General features: G+C 34.2%; 1 protein-coding gene across 7 annotated transcripts in view; it reads left to right on the top strand.

Annotated features, from left to right (window-relative positions):
• Positions 1 to 27,952, top strand: part of CSMD3 (CUB and Sushi multiple domains 3) — a 1,172,992-nt gene that overhangs the window by 1,019,229 nt on the left and 125,811 nt on the right. For all 7 annotated transcript variants that reach the window (XM_070630871.1, XM_070630869.1, XM_070630875.1 and 4 more), the window contains 2 exons: positions 4,647 to 4,743; positions 7,144 to 7,248. In XM_070630871.1, the coding sequence (XP_070486972.1) occupies positions 4,647 to 4,743; positions 7,144 to 7,248 (202 nt within the window). The remainder of the gene's footprint in view (positions 1 to 4,646; positions 4,744 to 7,143; positions 7,249 to 27,952) is intronic.

Below are 27,952 nucleotides of genomic sequence, written 5' to 3'. Positions count from 1 at the left end.
TTGTTCCCTCTGCCTGCAACACTCTTCATGATCTCCCTTTATTTGGCTTATTCTTACTCATTTCTGTTTCAACTTAAAACAGTGCTTGGGGAAGAACTTCCATGAACTTGAGACATGACTAAGTGCCCATGCGGTATGTTCTCATAGATCCCTGTAATTTCCTTATCATAACACTCATCACATTTTACTGTTATTACTTGCTTAATCATCTGTAAGCTCATGAGGGCAGTAACCGAGTCTGCTGCCTGCAACTAGCACAGTGCCTGGCAGAATATGCTCACTAAATATTTTTAAAATGACTCAATGAATACTTCCACAAGCAGTGAAGTTTTGGACTTGTCATGCATCACTTAACGACGGGAATACGTTCTGAGAAATGCATTGGTAGGTAATTTTCTCATTATGCAAACATGACAGAGTGTACTTACACAAACCTAGATGGTATAGCCTACTGCATATCTAAACTATATGGTACTAATCTTATGGGACCATCATTGTCTATGTGGTCCATCATTGACCGAAGCATCGTTATGCTGTGCATCACTGTATTTTAAGGAGTTAACACAGCATGATGAGCTAATAAGACATTTCAGAAAAAGTATGTTGTATATCACTTGTCCTAGCCAAACGCTATTCAAAACTGGACACTTATATCAATGCCACTATAAAATCTTTCACCAAGGAAGCATTTTGTTTAATAATTGCACTTTATAAAACAGAATTTAAGTTTAGAAGAGCATTTATCAAAATATAGAGTGTGAAGCATGTTGAACTTTTCATTTTAAATACTCTAAAGAACTACAAGCACTTTTTTCTAATTAACCTCATATGTCTTCTAATTTAGACATAACATTAAATCGTAGGAAATTCTATAACACACACGTATGTAATATATAACTTATATTTGAAATTTTACTAACTTCACCTAAAAGTACCTGGCTAGTATACCAGATTTAAAGCAATGCTTATTTTATTTTACTCTGTTAGGCTGAATATGTGTGTGAATAAGGAATTATATGAATATCCAATAAATCATATATGAGATGAAATGGGATAACCGTTGGTGGAAAGAAGGGAAGAAGAAATATTTGGAATGCTGAAAAAGTTATACATAATGTACAATGATTAAGCATCCTTTGGAAATAACCTCAGCAAACAGACCAGTTTTTTGTATTATTATTATTACGTGAGAAGTTTGTTGGGAGGAACACATTCATTTATTTGCCTGTTTATTTTAGCAAAGTATATTGCAGAGAAAATTCCAAATGAGTATATTCAATATTCAACAGTAGCAGAGTTATGAAGCAAAGAGTAATCTTTATGTGATGAACCATAGGAAAAAACTGTTGGGTTACTTAATTGTGTCAATTTATGGAATGATGATCATGAGTTAACATAATCTTCCAAACAAAGTAAGTGGGATTTGAATGTCTGTATGAGGGATATCTGGTTTTAATGAGTGGAAATTCATTACCTCATAAAGCTATCCTGTTGCCAAGATGGACAGCTCCATCTAATGCAAAGTTTTTCTGAATACTGAATCAGTAGCTGCTTCTTTTTAAATGTTGCACTTGAGTCTCATTTGGCTTTTTGTCATAATGGGTCCTCAATCATTTACTTGAGTCTTTCACATCATGTATGTGTTTGTTGTGTCAGACTACAGTCACAATTTGCCCAGCATCCTAATGGCAAATTGTATTAGTTCTCTGTAGCTGCTGTAACAAATTACCATGAATGTGATAGCTGAAAATAGCAGATATTTATTCTCTCACAGTACTGGAGGCCAGAAGTCCCAAATCAGTTTTACTGTGCTGAAACAGAGATGCTGGCAGGGCTGTGCTCCCACCCTCCACTCTCTCCCCTGCCCAGGCTCTAGAGGAGAATCCTTGCCTTACATCTGCCAACTTCTGGTGACTTCCAGCAATCCTTGGTGTCTGGCCATATCACTCCAGTTTCTGCTTCCATGGTCATCTTGCCTTCTCCTCTTCTGTCTGTGTCAATTGTCCCTTGGTATCTTTCTTATAAGAACATTCATGACTACTTTTATGGCCAACCTGAATAATCCAGGATAATCTCTCTATCTCATGATCCTTAGTTTAATCTCATCTGAAAGAACTTTTTTCCACATTAGGCAATATTTACAGCCTCTACGGATTAGGATTGTTATCTTTGGAAGCCATTATTCAGTTGGCTATCCATATGCATCCAGAATTAAACAGATTTTCTTCCTCTCACCAAGGTGATAGGTTTTCCTGAAGTTGTCTACATTTTTGTTCTCACTGTCCCTCTGATTTCAATAACTCAGGAAGAAAAGACAAATTTCTCTTGAATCTTCCCTCTCCCTTCCTTTCCCTGTTCAAATCACATGAAATCTACTAATTTCCCCTTTGGCAACACACGTGGCATCTGAGAATCTCTTTATAGCAACACACATGACATCTTGCTATCCATTTCTACTATTCCTGCGTCCAACCTACTTTAATTCTTCATTGCTTCTCACATGGGCTACTGAAATAGACATTAAAGTTGTCCTTTCACTTTTGTGTTCTTCACCCAGTGCAGTTCTGTACTTAAAGTACAGTCCTGATTATGCTCCTTTTACCTCCCTTCTAGAACCTTCAGTGGAATAGTCCTCATTTGCATAATTTTATGGTGGTGTTCAGTCTTTATAGTCTGTCTCTCTCAATGTCTCTGTTAGCTAAGATACATTAAATCTACACTGGGCACTACTCTCAGCTGAAATTAATTTTTAAAACAAATCTATGAATTAGATAGCTTTATTACAACCATAGAGAGATTACTATCTCTTCTAGGGTTACATGCCAGTGAGTACAGGGAGCCAGGAAGTTCAAACCCAGGCATTCTAACTCTAATGTCTCTTGTATTTATGCACTAAGCTCCACTCTTTCTAACTTTTCTCTGCTTTTTTAACTTTACATGCATATTTCTTCTCATGTAAATACCCTCCACTGTGGCTAAATTGGATTACTGATGGTTCACTAAATCCACCTCATGGCTTGCCTGCTCTGCATTTTTACTAACTCAATTTCTTCCTGTGGAAAACCTCTCAATACATTTTACTTATCTAAAATGTCAACTCTTATGTGAATTCTTACCTTTTTTTTTTTTTTAAGCTGAATGTGATCTTTTCTTTCACTGAATTGAAAGGAAGAGAAATTCAGCTATGAAGAGAGAATTGATATTATTTAAGGAGGTGGTGGTTATATTACAATCAGACAGCTTTAACTGAAGTCTTCCTGTCCTGGAACATTGCCATTGGGCCTAGTGCCTGTCACACAGGCAGGGTATCTCTTGCCATGTGGCACTCACCCCTGGAAAAGAGGCACCAGCATTCACTTGAATGGAAGAATGATGATGGACTATTTTGTGGATAAGATATTTTTAATGAACGCAATTGTTATAATTATTTAGCGAATGAGTAAAGTGCTTGTATTTATAACAGAATTTAGCTAAGTAAAATAAATTTATTTTAATAAAATTATTCCTTTCCCTTCTCCAAAACTATAAAATATGTAATAAACAAAGAGAAAAAATGGATAAAATCCACAATTGTGAGGGTCCTGTGGGTTCTTGCAAAAGCTCAAGCTGTGCCAAGTGAAGTGCGACAAAGTAACACATGCCTCTTTCTTTAAATAAAATTTAATACACATGATACTCCACTGTTTCTCTTATCAACTTTAGGGACCTTCACAGTGATTTAGTTATTACACGTCCATTCATAAAAATAATCTTTAAAAGATGTACCCAAATCAGTTACAAAATCATTTTTAGTCATCCATATTGAGACCTATTATAAATGTGCATAAGGGATAATAAAGTTAAAATTCTTTAAATAAAAGAAAGACAGGAAATTGAGCTAAGGTTATGCAAAAAAAGGAAAAATAAAATGTATCCAGGTAAACCTAGTTTTAAAAGTATATATTATAAGGTCTGTATATATGCTTGTGGACCACAAATCTGGTTATTTGCTAATAACGAAATCAAATGAGAAAACTCAATCGGTGACAAGAATCTGACACTCCAAAGTGTGAAATTTAACCACTTTTTTAGAACATGAATTCAGATTCTTGGCACTGGCATTAGATTAACCCAAAGCTTTTAATAAAGAGAATGGTCTGAGATGGTGACAGACATTCTCAATGTTATAGCCGTAGTGAACACTGCTGGGTGCCCCACAGGCTTTTCTTACGAGTCAGCTCGTGTAGGCCAGTGTCAGAATGACAAAGATCCATTCTGTTAAAATCCTTCTATGAGGGGCCACAATGATATGTTCTAGGCTTTGAGTTCTCTTTTTTTTATTTTTTAAAGAGTGATACCTGAGCTAAAATATTTTTTTTTCCTTCTTCTTCCCTAAGCTCTCTATTATATAGTTGTATATTGTGGTTGTAGGTTTTCCTGGTTGTGCTATATGGGATGCCTCCTCAGCATGGCCTGATGACAGAGACCATGTCCGCGCCCAGGATCTGACCTGGTGAAACTCTGGGCTGCTGAAGTGGAGCGCATGAACTTAACCACTTGGCCACGGGGCCGGGCCCTGAGTTCTTTTTTCTAGGGAGGATAAGTGGACTACAGTATATTTATCTTGTTAGAAATATGTGTTCTTACCAGTAATTATTATTTTACAGGTGCAAGTTGTCAGCTTTGCTACAGAACATAATTGGGATTCTCTGGACTTTTATGATGGGGGAGACAACAATGCTCCAAGACTTGGAAGTTATTCAGGTAAATAAGAGAGCTGAGCTTAATTAAAACACAGTTAGAATTAGGAATACATTACTTGGTGCTTTTAATTTAATTTTTATAAACTACATGCAATGAACTAAATTACAAGGTGATAAGTTTGAAAGGCTTTAAAGGTAATGAAATTCCTATTTAAAACCTTGCTATATATTCTTACTATATTTGTGTAGTTATTTATTGATGCTTTTATGTTAATGGCAATATTTTCAGTTGAGCTGTCATTTAGGAATAGTATGTGTGTCCTTTTCCCTTAGAAAAAAAAAGCAGAGAGCCAGTCCTGGTGGCCTAGTGGTTACAGTTCCGCATGCTCAGCTTCAGTGGCCTGGGTTTGGTTCCTGGGCACAGAACTGCACCATTCTGTCAGTAGCCATGTTGTGGGGCAGCTCACATAGAAGAACTAGAAGGACTTATAACTGGGTTATACAGCTATGTCCTGGGGCTTTGGGGAAGGAAAAAAAAGAGAGAGAGAGGAAGATTGGCCACAGATGTTAGCTCAGGGGGAATCTTTCCCAGCAAAAAAAAGAAAAAAGCGAAAAAGGAAAGGCCTACCTCTGAAATCCCCTCCTGGGCTGGGATTAGAGTGACGCAAGTTAAAAAACAAAATAAAACAAAACTTACTAAAAGGGAAAGCTTGGCAAACTATAAAAAAAAATAAAAAAGGATGAGCAATAATAATTAAAAATTACACAATGCTTGGTAATTACGATATATCAATACAATGTTATGCAGCCATTAAAATTACTATGGAGACTGTAAAACAAAATCATGAATGCTACCAGGTACTGTTAAGTGAGAATATAGGGAAGACACAATTATTTTTTATGAAATGAATAAAATTATATAAAGTTAATATGTATACATATACCAAGACCAGAAGTCTTCACAATTTGTTAAGGTTTTTAAAGGTAATTTATAATCTTAACAGTTTCTTTCAGCATATAAAAGGTGAAATGAAGTTTTACTTTATTTTTAACTAAACTTTTACTTTAATTTTAATTTTACTTTTTAAAGCTAGAAATATGAACATAGCTAAATTATTAACTTATGCGTTTCAGATATACTGAAATGTTGGAATGGTTTTAAGTTATTAATAGCTTTTTAAATGGAGTATGATAACCAATTTTTCGCATCACCATTGAGGAAATGAAAGAAGAAATATCTAAAGTAGGAGTGATTTGGTTTAGGCATAAAAAATATTGTAGATATAGATTTAGATAAAAGTCTTTCTTGGAAAAAACCTCATAAAATTTTAAGTATGCATTTGTTTATAATAGATTAAGTGTAATGGCTTCTTAATAATAAATACAACAATGAAGTTGATAAAAGTGATCAACAGCTATTGAGTGCTGAGTGCTAGCTCTGTGTGAAGCTTGTTGTGCGTTTGCTCGTTTGATCTCACTGGCAGTCCTGGTAGGTGATTGAAGCTTGGAGAGATCAAGTTGCCCGAGGTTGTACAGCTGATGTTAGAATGAAACTGGGCCCCAGCTGGTGTGGCTCTACAGCCAGAACTCTTAATCACTAAGATCCTAAAGGCAGGTTGAGTGACCTTTGAGTTTCTGTTTACCTCTGTCTTCAGTTAGAACACTGTGGACAGAGAGCAAGTTCAGAAAAGAAAAAAAATGGAGATGTGTGTTCTGTCATGAATTCATCCTGATTTCTTTTGTAGAAGAGTCAGTGGTTAAGGTCCACAGAGTTGTGTAAAGTAAGTGTAAAGTAACTAGTTACTTACAAAAAGATGTTCGTAACACTATCAACTATATGCTTCTTAAAATATAGAATTAAAACAGTTGTTTTTACGCTTGTCATTTGAAACTGCTTGAGTTGAGATCTTAAGAATCATGAACTATTACTCAGTGTCATATAGTTGAGAAGTAATTGGTTCCAGCAGATATTTCATATTTTCCTATGTGTTTGCTGAGAGACAAAGCTAACACTAGTTTATAATGGAGATCTTTCGAATGCTAACTACCAGCTTTGCTATCAAAGTATAAGAAACATCAAGGTACTTGACCTGATATAGAACATCTGTGTCTCTATATAGCTATATATAGATATATTTAAAATGTAATAATAAAGGGCACAGGAAACTGAAAACATTTATTTTAGGTGACCTGTAAAATTTACTGCTTTGATTTTCACTGGATCTCTTTGCTCCTGCTGTTTTTAGGAAGCAATCTAAATTGATCTCAACGGTCTATCTCCTTGGAGATAGAACAGTAAAATGAAAGAGAAATATGGGAGAAATATTTTTATTAAAAATTCTTGAAAAACACTTGACTAATACATAATTTTTGTGATAATCTATTGTCTGAGTAAGTTAACTTAGTTTTCTCTACTATTTATTCTGTGGTCATTTACTTGCCTTTTCAATTATCATTTCAGGAACAACAATACCCCATCTTTTGAATAGTACGTCTAATAATCTATATCTAAATTTTCAATCAGACATCAGCGTTTCTGCTGCAGGATTTCACCTTGAATACACAGGTAAATATAATATCATGTGCTATTCAGGAAAGTTAAGAATAAGTTTATATTAATTTTTAAATATTACTTTCCTCAACATAAAAATTAAATGGACTTTGTCAAAAGAAAACATTCATTCTTATTTTCTTAAGATTTTGAAATGTTTCTTTAATTCAATTTCAAAATTATATGTATAAAGTTTTAATGATTTTCATCAGAATTTATAAGTATTTTCTTTTCTTTTTTTATTGTAAGAACACTTAACATGAGATCTACCCTCTTAACAAACTTTTTCAGTGCACAAAATAGTAGTGTTAACTACAGGCATGATGTTGTACAGTAGATCTGTAGAACTTAGTCATCTTGCATAACTGAAACTTCATACTTGTTGAACAGCCACTCCCCGTTTCTCACTCGCCCAGCCTATGGAAAGCAACATTCTATGCTCTATTTCTGTGAGTTTTATGTGAAGTATGTAAAATAGTCAAAGGTGTCATGTAGTATTTGTCCTTCTGTGTCTGGCTTATTTCACTTAGCATAATGTCTGCCAGGTTCGTCTGTGTTGTCTCATATGGTAGGATTTCTTTATCTTTTTTAAGACTGAATAGTATTCCATTGTATATATGTATATATCATGTTTCCTTTATCCATTCATCCCTCAATGGACTTTTAGTTTTTTTCCATATCTTGGTTATTGTGAATAATGCTGCTGTGAACATGAGAGTGTGGATATCTCTTTGAGATTCTACTTTCAATTCTTTTTGAAAATATGCTCAGAAGTGGAATTGCTAAATCATATTTAATTTTTTTGAGGGAATTCCATACTGTTTTCCATAGTGTCTACACCAATTTCACATTTCCACCAATATTGTGTAAGGTTCCAATTTCTCCATATCTTCACCAATGCTATTTTTTTTAGAAACATACGAGCATTTTATAGTATCATAAGGAGTACAAATCATAACCAAAACTCCAGTTTTGAGTATTTATGCACCAAATATCATAGCATTAGCAATTTTAAAGCAATTCAGCAAGAATTATAAGGAGAAATAAACAAAAATGCATCATGAAACTTGCCAAAATTGACACTAGTAGAAGAGAAATTCTAAACAGACCAATTATCATAGGAGCAATATAAAGTATAGTTATTAAAAAGCACTCCACACACACAAAAATGCCAGGTCTAAATGGCTTCACACAAAAATATTTTCAAATCTTTAAAGACCAGGTAATCCCAGTGCTACTTAAATTACTCCATCTGCTTTGTGTAGAGTGTACCATAGGTTGCTGTCCGTGTCTCAGTATAAAACTGCAAACCAACCTTTTTTATGAATATGATGCAAAAATTTTATTTTTTCCAGCTCATTGAAATTTAATTGACATATAACATTGTGTAAGTTTAAGGTATACAACATGTTGATTTGATACATGTATCTATTGCAAAATGATTACAATAGGGATAGTTAATATCTTCATTGACTCACATAATTACCATTTTTTGTGTGTATGAGAACATTTAAGATCTAGTCTCTTTGCAACTTTCAAGTGTATGATACAATGTTGTTAACTATAGTCACCATGCTGTACATTGGATCCCAGAATTTATTCATCTTATAACTGGAAGTTTATACCCTTTGACACATCATTCTATTTCTCTCACCCCTCAGCCCCTAGCAACCACCATTCTACTCATTGTTTCTAAGATATCATCTTTTTTAGATTCACCATATAAATGATATTATACAGTATTTGTTTTCTCTGTCTGAGTTATTTCACTTAGCATAATACCTTGAAGGTCCATCAATGTTGTTGCAAATGTCAGAATTTTTCTTCTTCATCACTGAATAATATTCCATTTTCTATATTTACCACATCTTCTTTATTCATGCATCCATAGATGGACACAGGTTATTTCCATATCTTAACTACAATGAACATGGGAGTACAGATACCTCTTTGAGTTCCTGATTTCATTTCTTTTGTGTATATACCCAAAAGTGGGATGGCTGGATCATATGATGGTTCTATCTTTTATTTTTTGAATAACCTCCAGACTGTTAACCATAGTGGCTGTACCAGTTTACACTCCCACCAATGATGCACAAGTGTTCCCTTTTTGCCGCATCTGCACCAACACTGGTTATCTCTTATCTTTGTGATGATAGCCATACTAACAGGTGTGAGGTGACATTGCATTGTGTGTTTCCCTGATGATTAGTGATGTTGAACATCTCTTTATGTACCTGTTGGCCATCTATATGTCTTGTTTGAAAACTTGTCTATTCAGAACTGTGCCCGTTTTTTAATCAAATTTTTTTGTGTGTTTGTTTTTGCTATTGAGTTATCTGAGTTCTGTATATATTTTGATTATTAATCCCTTATCAGATAGATAGTTTGCAAATATTTTCTCCCATTCTATAGGTTGCCTTTTCATTTTGTTGATTTTTTCTTTTGCTGTTCAGAAGATTTTTTACTTGATTTCATCCCACTTATTTTGCTTTTGCTGCTTGTGCTTTTGGTGTCATATCCAAAAAATCAATGCCAAGACCAATGTCAAGAAGCTTTTTCCCTGTGTTTTCTTCTATTATTTTTGCACTGTCAGGTCTTATGTTTGTCTTTAATCTATTTAGAATTAATTTTTGTGAGTGGTGTAAGATAGGGGTCCAATTTCATTATTCTGCATGTGATTACCCAGTTTTCCCAGCACCATTTATCGAAGTGAGCATCCTTTCCCCCTTGAGTATTCTTTGTTTCCTTGACAACTACTAGCTGACTGTATATGTGAGGGTTTATTTGTGGTCTTTCAATTCTGCTATACTGCTCTGTGTGTCCATTTTTATGCCAGTATCATACTGTTTTGATTACTATATCTTTGTAATATAGTTTGAAATCAGAAAGAATTATGCCTCCAGCTTTGTTCTTTTTCAAGATTACTTTGGGGTCTTTTGTTTTCCATATGAATTTTAGAATTGTTTTTTCCATTTCTGTGAAAAATGCCATTGGAATTTTGGTAGGAATTGCATTGAATCTATAGATGGCTTTAGGCAGTATGGGCATTTTAATAATATTAATTCTTCCAATATAAGAATATAGAATAGCTTTCCATTTATTTCTGTCTTCTAGAGTTTCTTTCATGAAAGTCATAATTTTCAGTGTATAGATCTTTTACTTCCTTGGTTGAATTTGTTCCTAAGTATTGCTTTTTTTTTTTAATGCTATTGTAAATGGGATTGTTTTCTTTCTTTCTTTTTTTAGATACCTTGTTGTTAGTTTATAGTAATGCAACTGCTTTCTGTATGCTGATTTTGTAACCTGCAGCTCTACTAAATTCATTTATTAGTTCTAACATCTATTGGAGTAATGCCTGTATCATAAAATGAGATAGGAGTGTTCCTTCCTCTTCCATTTGTTGGAAGAGTTTGAAAAGGATTGGCATTAATTCTTCTTTAAGCGTTTGTTAGAATTCACCCATGAAGCCATCTGGGCCTGGCCTTTCCTTTCCTGGGATTCTTTTGATTACTAATTCAATGTATTTACTTGTTATTGGTCTGTTCAGGTTTTCTATTTCTTCATGATTCAGTCTTGGTAGGTTGTTTGTTTCTAGGAATTTATCCATTTCTTCTAGGTTGTCTAATTTATTGGTGTATAATTGTTCGTAGTAGTCTCTTATGATCCTTTGTGTTTCTATGGTATCAGTGTAATGCCTCCTCTTTCGCTTCTGATTTTATTTATTTGAGTCTTCTCTCTCTTTTTTAATCTATCTAAAGTTTTGTCCATTTTATCTTTTCAAAAAGCAGCTTTTAGTTTCTTTCATTTTTTTCTATTTTTTTTTTTATTCTCTATTTCATTCATATCTGCTCTGATCTTTGTTATTTCCTTCATTCTGCTAACTTTTGGCTTAGTGTATTCTTTTTCTAGTTCTTTGAGTTGTAAAGTTAGCTTGTTTATTTGAGATCTCTCTTTTTTCTTAATGTAGGCATTTGTTGTTATAACTTCTCTCTCAGAATGACTTTTGCTGCTTCCCATTAGTTTTGGTATGTTATGCTTCCATTTTTGTTTGTTTCAAGATATTTTTTGATTTCCCTTTTGATTTCTTCTTTGACTCATTGGTTGTTCAGACATGTACCATTTAATTTCCACATATTTGTGAATTTTCCAATTTTCCTCCTGTTATTGATTTCTAGTTTCATGCCATTGTGGTCAGAAAAGATGTTTGATACAATTTCAATTTTCTTAACTATGCTAAGACTTCTTTTGCAGTCTTATTATATGACCTCTCCTGGAGAATTCTGTTTTTCCTTGAGAAGACCGTGTATTCTGCTGCTTTAGAAGGAGTGTTCTCTATATGTCTGTTAGGTTTATTAGGTCTAAAGTGCAGTTCAATTCCAATGTTTCCTTAGTGATTTTCCGTCTGGATAATCTATCTGTTGTTGAAAGTGGGGCATTGAAGTCCCCTACTATTATTGTATTGTTGTCTATTCTTTCCTTCAGATATGTTAATGTTTGCTTAATATATTTGGGTGCTCTGATGTTGGGTGCATATATACTTATGATTCTTATGTCCTCTTGATTAATTGACCTGTTTATCATTTATGTAATGGCCTTCTTTATCTCTTGTTACAGTTTTTGAGTTAAGGTCTATTTTGTTGGTTATAAGCATAGCTACCTCTGCTCTCTTTTGGTTTCCACTTGCATGGGATATCTTTGATCATCCCTTCATGTGAGCCTATGTATGTTTTTGAAGCTGCAGTGAGTCTCTTGTAGGCAGCATGTAGTTGGGTTTTGGTTTTTATCCATTCAGTCATTCGGTGCCTTTTGATTGGGGAATTTAATCCATTTACATTTAGAGTAATTAGTGATAGGTAAAGACTTATTAATGCCATGTTGTCAATTATTTTCTGGTGGTTTTGTAATTCTCATGTTCCTTTCTTCCTCTCTTATTGTCTTCCTTTGTGAATAGATGATTTTCCCTGGTGGTATGTTTTGATTCCCTTCTCTTTTTCTTTTGTGTACCTACTGTGAGTTTTTGGTTTGTGGTTACTATGAGATTTACATAAAACATCTTATAGATATACCTGTCTATTTTACACTAACAACTTAACTTTAATCACATAAAAAAGCTGATGTCACAGTTTATGTCACAATTTCCCTCTTTTATATTTTGTGTTTATTAACAAATTATTGTAGCTATAGTTATATTTAAAACTTTTGTTCTTAACTTTTATGGTAGAGATAAATAGTTACCACACCACCAAATTGCACTATTAGCGTATTATGAATTTGAATATTTACCTACCTTTACCAGTGTGTTGTATGTTTTTGTGTTTTCATGTTACTAGTTAGCATTCTTTCATTTCAGCTTGAAAGACTCCTTTTAGCGTTTTTTGATAAAGCAGGTCTAGAGGTGATGAACTCCTTCAGCTTTTGTTTGAGATGTCTAGGAATGTCTTTATCTTTCCTTCCTCTGAAATTCTCTGAAGGATTACTTTGCTATCTCAAGTATTCTTGCTTCTTGTTTGGCAGTTTTATTCTTTCAGAGCTTTGAAAATAATCTCTCTCTCTGTCCTATTCTGTAAGGTTTGTCTCGAGAAAGTTGCTGATAGCCTTATTCAGGTTCCCTTGTAAGTTACAAACTCCCTTTCTGTTGCTGCTTTTAAGATTATCTATTTTCTTTTATTTTGACAGTTTTATTATAATTCATGTTGGAGAATATCTTTTTAAGTTGAGTTTGTTTGGAGATCTACGACTTGCATGCACTTGGATGTCCAAATCTCTCCCCAGATTTGGGAAGTTCTCAGCCATTATTTCTTAAATAAGCTTTATATAACCCCTTCTCTCTCCCTTATCTTTCTGGGACTCCAATAATTCCGATTTTTTCTTTTGATTATATCCCATAGATCATGTAGGCTTTCTTCATTCCTTTTATTCTTTTTCTTATTTTTGCCTCTGATAATTTCAAAGGTCCTGTCTTCTAATTCACAGATTATTTCTTCTGCTTGATTCATTTGATTATTGAGCTTTCTATTGCATTTTTTATTTTATGCACTGTATTCTTCAGCTCAAGAATTTCTGTTTGATTCTTTTTTATGATTTCTATCTCTTTGTTAAACTCTCATTTTGATCATATATTGTTTTCCTTATTTTGTTGAATTATTTTTCTGTGTTGTCTTGTGGCTCCTTGGGCTTCTTTAAAACAGCTATTTTGAATTCTTTACTGGGGAAATTGCAAATCTCCATGTCTTTGAAGTTAGCTACTGGAAAATTGTGCTCTTTTGGTGGTGTCATGTTTCCTGCATTTTTCGTGTTCCATGAAGTGTTTGGTTGCTATCTATGCATTTAAAATATTACTCATCTTCTCCAGTCTTTACTGATTGACTTCAGAAGAGAAATACCTTCCTTCAGCCCTGCCAGGAATTCTGAGGTTTTCTCTGACCTATCAATATGCATTCTCTACACTTCTTGCTCCCTTTTGTGACAGAATTCTTAAGCTTGTATACCTTCTCTCGATCCTACAGAGCTGTGCTGTGTGTTGATAACCCCCCCTTTGCTTTCCCAAGGTCAGTGCTAAGTGCTCCAGTTTGTAGTCTCTTCCAGGTCCACAGATTTGGGCCACCTTTCTGTGCATGCTCACTAGCTGTTTGCAAAAGCTCACTCTTGCTGTCTTCAAGAGCACATGCAGGGAGTCAGCCATGGCATGGTGGGGTGTGTGGCTGAGGTGCCAGAGCACTGTGGGTGCCTGTGGTCCATCCGGGGGTATCCAGAGGTGAGGCGTCTTCATTCGCTCATGGACAGACTTCCTGATGAATTCCCTGACTCACATAGTAGGATTCACATCCTCTTGATATGTTCCTTTCTGAGCCTGGCTTCTCTTTTCCTAGCTACTTGACTCCACTTAGTTGTACATGTCATGACTCAGTACTCTAGATGAAGTGAGAGAAAAATGCGCCTCTTTCCTCTTTGGCAGCATCTTTCACAGCTGGGGAAGTCAGGCACTCACTCACACACTCTCACTTTCCCTACAGGAGAAATTATGGGTCACTAAGGGATCTCTTGGCATTGAGCTCTGCTCTCTTGAGGGAAAAGTAACACGCATAAATTCAAACTGTTCCTCTTATCCTGTGCAAATGTTAAATCTCAATTTTTTTGGCTCCACTGGTATGCTGGAACTTCTCTGATGGACTCCTAGACTTCCACAAAGGATCTTTCATCCATGGGTTATTGTGTAATTCAGTGTTCTCTAGAGGCTCCCAGAGCCTGGCTGAGAGGGGCAGGAGCTGGTTCCAGGGGTACTTCAAGGTCTGCAGCTAGGACCAAGGTCTGTCTGTTCATTACCTAACACACAGATAGGTGAGACTCCTCTTGGGTCTCTTAGCGTATGGTGCTGGTAATAGAAACACGAGGGGCTGTTGCCAAACTCTCAGGGCTATGGAACTGTTTCTGAGTCAGCCACTTTGGTGTAGGCCTGTCTTCTCAAAATAGCTCTCATTCTTGGACTACACTGGAGTTTCAAACTCTCTGGTAGGATCCTGTATCTCCCACAAAGGCATTTTTGTCCATGGATGGTTGCTTAATTGTTTTTGCTAAGGGGAAGATGTGAATGAAGGACATCTTTTGTGGCCATCTTTCTGACATCACTCCTCTATCCTTGTTTTTGTGGGGGGTTTTTTTGACAATAACCATCCTAATAGGTATGAGGTGATATCCCTTTGTTGTTCGGAGTTGTATTTCTCTGATGATTAGAGATGTTGAGCATCTTTTCATATCCCTCTTGGTCATTTAATGTCCTCTTTGGAGAAATGTCTATTCAAGTCCTTAGCCATTTTTTAATCAGGTTATTTATTTATATATTTTTGTTATTGAGTTATGGGAGTTCCTTATATATTTTTGGTATTAACTCCATAATAGATATATGGTTTGCAAATTTCTTTTTCCATTCTTTAGGTTACTCTTTCACTCTGTTGATTGTTTCCTTTGCTCTGCAGAAGCTTTTTAGTTTAATGTTACCCAACTTGTCTACTTTTGCTTTTGTTGCCTGCACTTTGGTGTCATATCCAAGAAATCATTGCCAAGACCAACGTCATGATACTTTTCCCCTATTTTTTTTTTTTAGGAATTTTCAGGTCTTATGTTTAGTCTTTACCCAATTTTGAGTTAATTTTTGCATGTGATATAAGATAAGGGTCTAATTTCATTCTCTGGTTTGTGGATATCTAGTTTTCCCAACATTATTTTGTGAAGAGATTATCTTTTCCCCATTGTATATTTTGGCACCCTCTCAATGATAAGTTGACCATTTATATGTAGGTTTATTTCCAGACTCTATTCAGTTCCTTTCATCTATATGTCTATCTTTATGCAAGTACCATATTGTTTTAATTATTGTAGCTTTGTAATGTATTTTGATATCAGGAAGTGTGATGTCTCTAACTTTGTTCTTCTTTCCTAAGATTGATTTGGTTATTTTGAGCTTTCATATGAATTTTGGATTGTTTGTCTAATTTGGTAAAAAATATGATTGGGATTTAAATAGTGATTGCATTAAATCTTTAGATCACTTTAGGTATTATGAACATTTTAACAATATTAAGTCTTCTAATCCATGAACATGGATGGTCTTTCCATTTACGTGTCTTTTTAAATTTCTGTCATTAATGTTTTATAATTTTCAGTGTATAAGTCTTTCACCTCCTTGATTAAGTTTATTACTGTTTTATTCTTTTTGATGCTATTGTAAATGCATATGTTTTTTAAATTTCTTTTTCATGTACTTTTGTGTTATTGTATAGAATTACAACTGATTTCTGTATATTGATTTTTGTATCCAGCAACTTTACAGAGCTCATTTATTAGTTCTAACAGCATTTGTGTGGAGTTAGGGTTTTCTGCCTATGAAATAATGTCATCTTCAAACAGAGATACCTTTAATTCTTCCTTTCTGATTTGAATCCCTTTTATTTCTTTTTCTTGCCTAATTTCTCTAACTAGCATTCCAATACAGTAGTCCTCTCTTATCTGTAGTTTCTCTTTCCATGCTTGCAGTTACCCCCAGTGAACCACACTCTGAAAATATTAAATGAAAAATTTCAGAAATAAACAATTCATAAGTTTTAAATTGCATGCTGATCTGAGTAGCTTGATAAAATCTCATGCCCTCCTGCTCCATGTTACCCAGGACATGAATCCTCCTTTTTTCTAGCATATCCACACTGTTTGCACTGCCTGCCCATTAGTCACTTAATTGCTCTCTCAGTTATCAGATTAACTGTCATGGTATTGCCATGCTTGTGTTTAAGTAACCCTTATTTTACTTAACAGTAGCCCCAAAGTGCAAGAGCAGTAATGCTGGCAATTCAAATATGCCAAAGAAAAGCTGTAAAGTGCTTCTTTCAAGTGAAAAGTTCTCAACTTAATAAGGAAAGATAAAATTGTGTGCTGAGGTAGCTAAGATCTACAGTAACTTTTATTACTGTATATTGGTATAATTGTTCTATTTTATTATTAGTTGCTGTTAATCTCTTACTGTGCCTAATTTGTAAATTAAACTTTATGATAGAAATGTATACGAAAAAACATAGTATATATAGGGTTTGGTACTATCCATAGTTTCAGGCATCTACTGGGAGTCTTAGAACTTATCCCTCTCAGATAAACTGGTACTGTTGTACTATATTGAATAGATTTGGTGAGAGTGGGCATTTTTGCCTTGCTCTTTATCTTAGATGAAAAACTTTCAGCTTTTTACTGTTGAATATAATGATAGCTGTGGGTTTTTCATATATGGCCTGTATTATTTTGAGGTACATTTCTTCTATATCTAATCTGTTGAGTTTTTATTATGAAAGGTGTTATATTTTGTCAAATGCTTTTTCTGCCTCTATTTAGATGATCATATGATTTTTATTCTTCATTCTGCTAGTGTGGAGTATCATGTTTGTTGATTTGTATATTTGAACTATCCTTGCATTCCAGGGATAAATTTCACTTGTTGTGGGGTATAATCCTTTTAATGTTCTGTTTAATTTGGTTTGCTAGTATTTTGCTGTGGATTTTTACACCTATATTCATCAGGCATATTGTACTATAGTATCTTTTTTTTCTTGTAGTATCTTTGGCTATGATATCAGGGTAATGCTGACTTCATAAAATGAATTTGGAACTATTCTCTCTTCTTCAGTATTTTGGAAGAGTTTGAGAAGGATCTATGTTAATTCTTTAAATGTTTGGTAGACTTCACCCATGAAGTCATCTGGTCTTGGGCTTTCCTTTGCTGGGTGATCTTTGGTTACTGAGTCAATCTCCTTACTCTTTATTGATCTATACAGATTTTCTATTTCTTCATGATTCAGTCTTGGTAGGTTGTATGTTTCAAGGAATTTATCCATTTCCTCTAGGTTATCCAATTTGTTGTATAATTGTTCATTTTAGTCTTTTATAATTCTTTCTATTTTTATGGCATCAGTTGTAATGTCTCCTCTCTCATTACAAGTATTTCCCAATTGTGAAAAAAGTCCCGAGATTCTGTAGAAATTCCAAAACTGAAATTGGAGTAAGTGGCTTTTCTTGTTGACATAGGAAATATATATTCATCTATCAACTTCCTAGAAAACTTTAGACACAGAAAAGGCTTACGTTCCCTAGTTAAATACATATATGAGACAATGTGGGTTTTGCAACATAAAGTTTTCACAAATGTAATTGGGTGATTATTTGGGTAATTTTGAGTTTACTTGCCATCTCCCTGAAATGTAAGCTCCAGGAAGCTTACATTAATGGGATCTGCCATTAGTATAGGACTATGTCCATTTAGGATATCCCCTTTTGTCTCTCACACTAAGTCTAGTCCCTGAATCTTATTAGGCATTCAAAACACGTTTGTTGGCCGAATAAAAAATGAGTGACATAACACCTGGAAGTAGGAGATAACAGACATGTAATATTGACATATATCATTAACATCAGTATACCTACAGTGATGCTGGTGTTCACAAGGCATTTAGCACCTTGGTCTGTACACGTTTTGTAATTCTATTGGCTTCTGCTTCCTGAAGATATCCAACTAAGGATTATCTCAGTGTCACTTTGTTCGGGCCACTCAGTCCATCATGTAACATTATTACCTACACTGGAAGTTCTGTTCAGAAAGAAACTACCTGTGGGAGAAAGTAGACACTGCAATGATAGGCATGTCCTAAATAAATTCTGGTTAATTGATTTTTGACATTTTTTTTGGTTTTATTTTGAAGTTCACTTTCTAGCTGTTGTTAACCTCAGATACAATAAATGTATCATTGTAATAGAAGACAAATCAGTAGAAGAAGCTTCATTTATTTATTTTATTCAAGCAATAAATATTTTGAACGCCTACTGTGTGTCAGGCCCTGTGCTCAACTTGGGAAATGCAAAGATAAATATGTCGCAATATCTTTCTTTGAGAAGATCACTGTCTAGTAGAAGAGACAGGGAGGTAAAGCAATAATACAGTGCTATGAATACGGGAATAGAGATATTTATGGTAGACTGCACAAAAGCGGTAAGTAATCAGCTCCATTTAGGAAGTTCAGGAAGTAGTTTAAACAGGACATGAACTTTGGCTGAGTCTTAACAAATAAACAGGAGTTTTGTAGTTAGACAAGAAGGAGTGGATATTTTTAGCAGGAAAACTTCATGTTCAAACAAAGCTATGATATATGGCACGTTAGGAGAATTACAACTAGTTCAGTAGGTCTGGTGCATGATTTTTGAGGCAGCACTGGGAACTAAGGCTGCTTATATAGGCAAGGCTACTCCTGAAGGGTATAGGATGTCATAATCAGAAATTTGACTTCACTAGAGATGATGCAGTTCAAAAGTAGCATCTGTTTGATAGTTATTTGTAATACCATTAAATTGTCATAATCACAAAGAAAATGAAGAAAAATTTTAAAAGCCTGTTGTATACAGTTTTTACATTTCTGAAATGTTTTGTTGAATGCCAAAAAGTCCTTTATTTGTTTAAGAGAAATAATATAAACTCATTAATATTTAATAGGATTATTTATGCAATTATCTATAATATTTTTCAAACTATTATTTTGGTTAGAAACTCTTAATTATGTTCAATAAATGAAAGAAATTGAGCAATATCCTAATCAACAAATAATAAGAGTTAATGATACACAATGGATTACCTCTTAGAACAAAGAATTGAGAGTCTGACTGCTCTTCCTAAAGGGAAACAATGACTAGTGGATTTAAATTTTAGATCTTGAAATTTCAGGTCTTGGAAACCAACATCTTTGAGAGAAAGGCATACTAGAAATATAATTTAAGCATCTTTATTCATGATCCTTAATTTAAAAAGTAAAGTTAAATACCTAACTCAGGAAAGTCAGATCAGAACTGTAGAGGGGTTGGAAGATGAATGAGATAAATCTCTGTCCTAATCAAGTGTAAACTTAGCTACGTCCAAAGTGGTTTTTCCCTATATTTGTGGTTATTTATCCAACTATGTTACAACCAGCTATTTTTATAAAATGAGCAATCAAGGAATGCTAATATTTTCTAAATTAGTTATCTGAATCAAACTCAAGAATGTGGGAAAAAACTTGCCCTTGGTAATGAATGACCATGAGAACAAATGATGTATCAGTGTATTTTATGAGCAGTTCCTTTACATAATTAGACCACCAGCTCTCCTAGCTGTCTAGAGGCTACTCCCAGGAAATGGCATTTAATTTGTTAGCTTTGAATTCACATAATCTAAAGTGAATGTTCACAAAATGATGCTCTGAGTTCAAACTGATCCCCAGATACTCCTTAAGTATTATTAGATCTCTGAGTTCTTCACGTAAGAGAAAGACAAACAAAAAACTAGGAACTGTATTTAGGCAATCTAAGGACAATATTAACTGTATTTTTCAAAAACCACGTGATGGAATCCAATAGAAGATGACACGATGATCACCAAATTTTTAAACATTGTGTTGAGGGGCCTAACTGAGACATGAAAATATTTGCTGGGTGCTCCCTTTTAATTGGAACAAAATTCCAGAAATCTTCCCGGATTAAAGTACTACAAAAAGCCTGTAAAGTTACATTAAACCATTAATTTTTATCAAATCATAACTTAATAGAAGAAGTTAAAATATTCTCCAGGTAAAAAAAAAACCTTTCTTTTTGGAGAAATTAAATAAATGCCTCACTAAATAGTTACACTTGGTAATATTGTCACTTAAAAATACTCAAGTTATAAGTCCTGTTTTTAAACAAGGTCAGTGAGTCTAAATTAAAATAAGAATTATAAATAGAAAAGTAGAGAAGTACAGAGAAAGAGACGAGAAAAAGAAGCAGAATATGGAAAAAGAGAGTCAAGTAGGACAGAGGAACAGATAAAGAGAGGAAAGAAAAGAGAAAATGGTACATTGAGTGGACAGTGGTGAAGTCAGTGCCAGAGCACGCCTATGTTCTTTTAATTAATTAAAAAGATTTTGGAATATTCTTCATGTTTTCAAATCTATTGTCTACTCAATAAGGACATTAGCATAGTATTTGCAAAGAACTGAGAACACGCAAGAGAATCGGGGAGAATGAACAACGAAGTTTAAGTACAGCTTTACAGACTTAAAATGACTAATCCTTTCTGCTCTAGTCTTTAAGGACAAATTTATAAAACAAGCTATGGCAGCATTTTTGGGTGCTTTGTTAATAAGAAATTTATTGACAAGCAGTTACAATGCGTTTGGTGGATCAAATGCTGCATAGAGCAGCTGTAGTTTGCTACAGTGTCCAGCAGGGCAAACTCGAAGGCGATCTGATCACTCAGTGTAGACTCCAGTACATTACTTCCAGAAACTCTGGAGAATGGACCCAGCACAGTGGCTTTTTTGCAAATAATCCATTTTGTTTGTGGAAAGGGCACCTTAATTTCTCTCAGGTTTCAAAATGGTAAAATCTTTCCTTAATGGAGAAACATCTATTTTGTGGTAATGGAAGAATCTGTCCACTTGTGGAGGCAGGTTATATTAACTAAACATTAAAATTTCAAAGAACTTCTCTATGTATTTAGAAGCCCCCAAAATTACTGGGGTAAAAACACAGTAGCATCTGTCAGAGAAAACTGTTTTTTAATGCATATAAACAAGGAACATAAGAAAAATTTTTAAAAAATTAAGTTTTGATGCTATGAAAAGTGAAATGCCTAGGCAGTGGGTACTGGGAATAATAGTTGTGTGTGTGTGTGTGTGTGTGTGTGTGTATTATAAACAAGGGAGTTATATTAACTTTTGTCCATTGAGAAGACACCTGTTTCACTGCGCATCTTTGGTATTTCATTTGTGACAGTCTCTGAGATAAAAGTTCTGCCCACAGGGTAACATAAGGAAGGAATCACAACAGGGAAATAACAGTCTCAGAGTCAACACTACGAATACCAGCAACAGATGCAGAAGACATTAAAGTTTGCTATAAAAAGGACAGACGGCATGGTTTTTAAAAAAATTTTTTAACCAAGAAAGTAGACTCTTTCTATATTCCTAAAGGAATATTTTAAATAGTAAAAGTTTCAGGAAACATGGCAGGTGTTCTGTCTTGGGAAATGGAAATTTGGCTAAGATTTCTTTCAACAAGTATTTTCTGTGTCTGATTTTCCTACTCAGTCATGAGGTTTTCAGAAAAAAAAAATCTAGATTATCTGATGGCGCAGTTACTAGACAGATGTGCCTTGATTTTTATTTACTTAAAAGGTAAATGCTGACAAATAGGACAATTTTTAGCATATAGTGCTCTTTCCCTCCTTAAACTTGAAATCTTGACATTTTAACTTTGGAATGCCAGATTATTATTATTATTAATAATATCAAACAAATATGTTCCTTTTGCCCAATGTATCTTTTCCATGCCGTAGTCTCATTAGTATTTCTAGATGCCCATTTTGATCATTTCATATCATTGTTTTCGTTTTACCTACTAACGAAAGTCAACAATTCATTTTCTCCCATAATTTTACATCTACATATTGCTTTAAAAGGGGAAACCTTGTGCAGTAATGGTATTTGCAAATATAAGAGTGCTCAAAGATCTCAGGACATAGTCTCTGAGGAAGGCAATGGTACATGTTGCTATAATGAATAGAATTCTCTCTTCCCACACCTGAGAGCACTCATGCAGCTAATAATTTTGCTGTAAATCCTGGGAAAACTCAGGTAGCCTGAAAAAGTCTTTCCAACCCATGCAATACTTGGAGTGCTGGTATGCATATCCAAAGGCATAGAAAATAGTCATAAAATAGTAAATGCCCAGAAATGTATCCATTTAACTCTAGCTTATAAATAACAAAATATTCAATTCAGTACAATATTTATTTTACTACTTTTCATCCTTGACCAATATGCTTAAGAGAGAGTACATTAGATCTTAATGAGTTTAGTTTTATAATCACTAGAAATGGTTTCCTACCTTGGGATAACTAGATAATTGATTATTTGAGAAAAATAGTGATTTTAAGATTGATTGTATTTTTACTTTAACAATTTTGTTATAACTAGTTTATGCACATCTCATAAGTTAAATTATTAATATTTGTCATTTCTAGTTTCAGTGCCATTAACTCAGAACATATTACATACAAATATGTGTAATTGATCTTCATAAACACATTTCATTTCTTAACCATATCAGGCCATTACAGTTTTGTCATAGTTTGTTTCCTCTTTTCTTTTAATCAAAATTTATTTCATGGTCTTCTAACTGACTTTTCACCTCTTTGTGATGTTGATTTAGAGATATTTTTAGCCTAAGTTTCTGAATTCCAGAAACATTGTGTTTTTGTATTCCTAAACTGTCTCTAGTTATGTATTGAGCTAATAACACTGATCCTGGTCTCTGGGTTTTCTCCCAGTAAAGCCAATGACGTTTTAGCTATATATAGAAGCTTTTCGTCTAAGTCAATCACAAAACTCAAGCTATTTAAATTCTTGGCACTTTAATATAAATCTTTACATATTTCCTTTATATTCCTAGAGTTTTTATGTGAAACCTATTGATCTTACACATACAGAAACATACTCTCATGACGACAGAAAAAGATATCCTTTGTCTAAAATGCAAACTGACCACCTCACTTCCAAGCTTAAAACCATTCAATAATAGTGTTAACATTTGATGAGAACTGACTATGTCTCTGGCACTAGTCTAAGTAGTAAGCCTGTATTGCTTTTTTTAAACATCACAATATTCCTATGAAGTTGGAACTTTTGCATCCCATTTTATAGGTGAAGGAACTGAGGCATAGAAACCATCTCAGACTTTACGAAAAAGAGCAAGAAACTAGTAGAGCCAGGATGCACACAGAGGTTGTTCTTAATAACTGAATTTTCCCTCCATTATCTACAGAAGGAAAATACAATTCCCTGCATTGGTTAAGACTATAAGGCTGTTCACAATCTATATCCTATCTCCCTTTTCAGCTTCATCTTTTGCTGCCTTTCTCAAAACACTCCCTCTCTTTTCGATAAAAGAAGAAAAAATCGCTTGAAACTCCATTCATTTAATATGCCACTTTGTCTGCCAGAACATCACACCCACCTTCCCCCTCCTTATCATGAATTGGTAAAATCTATCATCTTTTAGTACTCACATAGGTTATTCCTTATGAAATAATTATTTAAACAAAGGACAACCTTCATTTATTTTGATTGTTCGACTAGAATAATGGTCTTTTAAAACAACCCCCTCGCCTTCTCCACCAAGAGTTTCTTTAGAGCATAGTTGCTTATGTTGTCAATCAATCTTTGCATTTCCAGCATTTAATAAGATACAGAGTACGCAATAGGTGTTCAGTAATACTTATTTAATGAACAAATGGTACCTACATATCAGACTCTAACATTTTATCATTTAACTTAGCATTATTAGGTAGGCTAAAGTTTGATAAGGATCTAACACTGAATATTCAATTAGTTATTCGGAGTATTGCTAAGTTAAACATTAATTAGGGTAAACTTAAGTAAAGTAAGTAAATAAAAAGTTAAGGATCAAGGTAAATGTGAGCAAAGCCTGCACCACAACATCTTCCTAAACCATTGCTGCCCATCAGTGACCGTTAAGTCGGAATTGTTCCTTCTAAAAAAACTTATCCACAGACATTCGTTACATGTTACCTAATAGGTATTTGACAGATATTTGTTTAGTAGATTAATTAATTAATTCCAAGTTACAATATATCAGAAAAAAGTCTGCAAGCTTGCCATTGCATTTTTCTACAACTCTTCAAACTAGTATACCAGATCATATTGAATTCGCCCATGATTATCACCAACTTCAACATTATTCTCAGACTATTATCTTGTAATGATAAACGTTGAATGCCAAATGTTAATTCTAGAGTATTAAAAAACTCTCAAATATAGCATAAACATAGAAATAATAGTTATTTTTTATCCATTATTTAGAGAAAGATTTAAAATTGAGAACATGTTATATATTTAAAATAACAAGATGTTCACTATCACTGAATACAACCTCTTGTGCAAAGACATATGGTTTGATTCCTGGTCCTTTTTCACATAAGTGCAAATCCACTATTTTTTGTCATCATTTTCAATAAATTTATACATGGGTTGTCTTTTCAAATTCATGAAGGAGTTTTTCCTTTTGCAAAATGTTGTTACTGGGAGTCTTAGCAGTAATTAAGCTTTCTTTCCCTCCCTGTCTCCCTCTCTCAATGCATTAAAGACTCATTAAAATCATTAGGAATACTAGGAAGTATTATATAAATAAGTAAATAAATATATGTATGTAATCAGATCAGATATGAATGATATGATTAACAGCATTTTCTACTCCAGATTGATTCCTTGTGAACAGAATTGGAAAGAATAATTTTGGGTTATAAATAAATGTTAGAGATGTGCAGAACGGAGGTTTTAATGCTTTCAGCCAGGGTAACTAGCTAGAGTAATTTGACAGCAGACATAACTCTATGCAGTTTTGATATGGATTTGTCCCTAGATTCATTTGTTTGGTTTTGGCTGCAACAGCAGGTTAATTGATCCAAGTTCCATTAAAAAATTTTGCCCAGAGAGCATCTTTGATTGCCAAGGACATAATTTTACAAAATTTATACTTATGGAGCTGCAAATGAGTCAATATTTTGTTTGCCTTGGCTAAGCAGGAGAGAATCCTTTGCAACATTTATACGAAAATTCTCTTTTTCTTTTTTGATTCCTACAAATAACCTATTGATTTTGTCACTTAAAAGGAACGAAAAATAATTCTTAAAAAAGACATTTTTAAATTACCTTTTAATTACTCAGAGGTCATCTGTGTAAATAAAAAAAGGACTGTAAAATATGAGTTGCAAGGTTTTCAGATATTTCTATTCAATTTTTTTTCTTTTTGAGGAAGATTAGCCCTGAGCTAACGTCTGCCACCAATCCTCCTCTTTTTGCTGGGGAAGGCTGGCCCTGAGCTAACATCCATGCCCGTCTTCCTCTACTTTATACGTGGGACGCCTACCACAGCATAGCTTGCCAAGCGTTGCTGTGTCCGCACCCAGGATCCAAATCAGCGAACCCTGGGCTGCCAAAGTGGAACGTGGGCACTTAACCGCTGCACCACTGGGCCAGACCCTCTGTTCTGTTTTCTTTAGTGAACATAAAATAAATGGTTGCAAAAAAATAAGAGAGGCTGTCAATATATGACTTCTCCTGCTTGTCTGATTACCTTATCATGTTACTTTCTTCCTTGAAACAATCATATTCAACAGATGAGCTGGTCCAACACAAATTTTTCTAGAAAAATAGAAGGAAGTATGTTCTTGTACCCCCCCCCCAATTCTCTGCTAGTACTAATTTATCTAATAGATAAGTGATTTTATTATGTCCAAAGTAATCCATGTTCATTATAAAATTTTTGAAAATACAAGGCAGGACATATAAGTCAGCAGTAATTTCATAATCAAGAATCATAACCACAGCTAATTTTTGGCATGTTTCCTTTTGGTCATTTTTCTCTGTGGCTATATGCATATAGGAATTTTTCTCTTCTTTTTGAGGAAGATTAACCCTTAGCTGACATCTGCTGCCAATCCCCCTCTTTTTGCTGAGGAAGACTGGCCCTGAGCTAACATCCGTGCCCATCTTCCTCTACTTTATACATGGGATGCCTACCACAGCATGGCTTGCCAAGCAATGCCGTGTCCCCACCCGGGATCTGAACTGGTGAACCCCAGGCCGCCGAAGCAGAACGTGCAAACTTAACCACTGTGCCACTGGGCTGGCCCCCATATACTAATTTTTAACTTACAAAGTTGCTATTACATAGTTTATAGAGTTTTGCATCACATTTTTTAAGTTAAAACTCTTTCATAAGTATTTTACTATCTCTATATATACTAGGTACAAACCTATCTTAAAAACTAGGTTTCTATATTCTATGGCATCACCATGCCATAGTTTTATTTATCCTCCTCCCAGAGGAGGAAATCACCACTTCTGGCTATTAATAGTCGTCTGTGTATATGACCCTGAATGGGGTACTTAATAGAAAGAAAAGAGAAATGAATGTATAAAAAATTTGGCCTTCACAATAAGAATGACTGTGAGAATGACCTTAATGGTGAAGACTAATAAATGAACTATTCAGGACTCCCAAGAAACTAAGATTGTACCAAAGGAAGGTGAAATGATATTGATAAGACATACATGTTTATATCATAATTCACTTTTTTTTCTATTCAGTAATTCCTGTAAAGGACTCTATGAAATCAGAGAAGTTTAATGTGTAAGGCCCATTAATGGGTATTAAATGAGAATAAAACAAATGTAAGACAGTTTGTATCTATTCTTGGATCTCAAAATCTGGTTGGGGAAGCAAGACATTAAGTTAGCCCTTGCAATTTTAAAAGTAGATCATAATTTAATTGTACCTTATCTTTCTTAAGTCCATAAATTCAAGATTACAAAAAATCAAGAAATATGAAACACAACATATGTTTGGAAACCAAACTAATTAAGCCAAAGGGCATTGAATTCCAGTCCAAAGACTCCCCTAATCTCTTTTAGGACTGTCTCAATTGGATTCCCAAATGACCAATTTACTCCTCCTCTTTACTGTCTTACTTTCTGATCTAATCGTAACGCTGTCATTACTGCTTTTATGTCGTTTTCTATCCTTAAATGTCACCTAATTTGGCATGATTTTTAGCTACTGTGGCCACTGTGTCATCAAAGTATCTTCCATTTGCAGAAGTAGACATTTGTGTTTATTAAGAAATGATCAATATTGAGATTCACTTTCTTTTTTATACTGTTCACTCATTCATACAGCCAGCGATTTTGAGTGCTTCCTTAAGACGCTGTGCTCTAAACTGCCCTTAGAGCCTAGAGCTTCCATTCTCAGAGGGGAGATAAATATTGAACAAATTACAGTTACTTACTTATTATTAGTTTATGTTAAGTGCCACAAAGGAGATGTAGAGGGTGGTGCTATGAAAGCATGTATCAGAGGGAAATAGCGTGGTGAATGAATGAATGAATTTCATTAACTATGAAATTAATATGTATGTATAATGATTTTGGAGTGGTGACTATTTCCTCTCATCCACTTAAATATGTGTTAGATTAGCTTCAAAATGTGAGTTACAAAGAAATGGATAATAAACATTGGCTTTTATTGATGATAAAAAGGTTTTAATAATAATATACTCACGTTTGGCAAAACATGAGTATATTGTATTTGCCACATGTTC

The sequence above is a fragment of the Equus przewalskii genome, chromosome 8, assembly GCF_037783145.1.
Source record: "Equus przewalskii isolate Varuska chromosome 8, EquPr2, whole genome shotgun sequence".
Classification (NCBI taxonomy): domain Eukaryota; kingdom Metazoa; phylum Chordata; class Mammalia; order Perissodactyla; family Equidae; genus Equus; species Equus przewalskii.
Note: the sequence above shows the minus strand (reverse complement) of the source record. Positions and strands in the feature narration are given on the sequence as shown.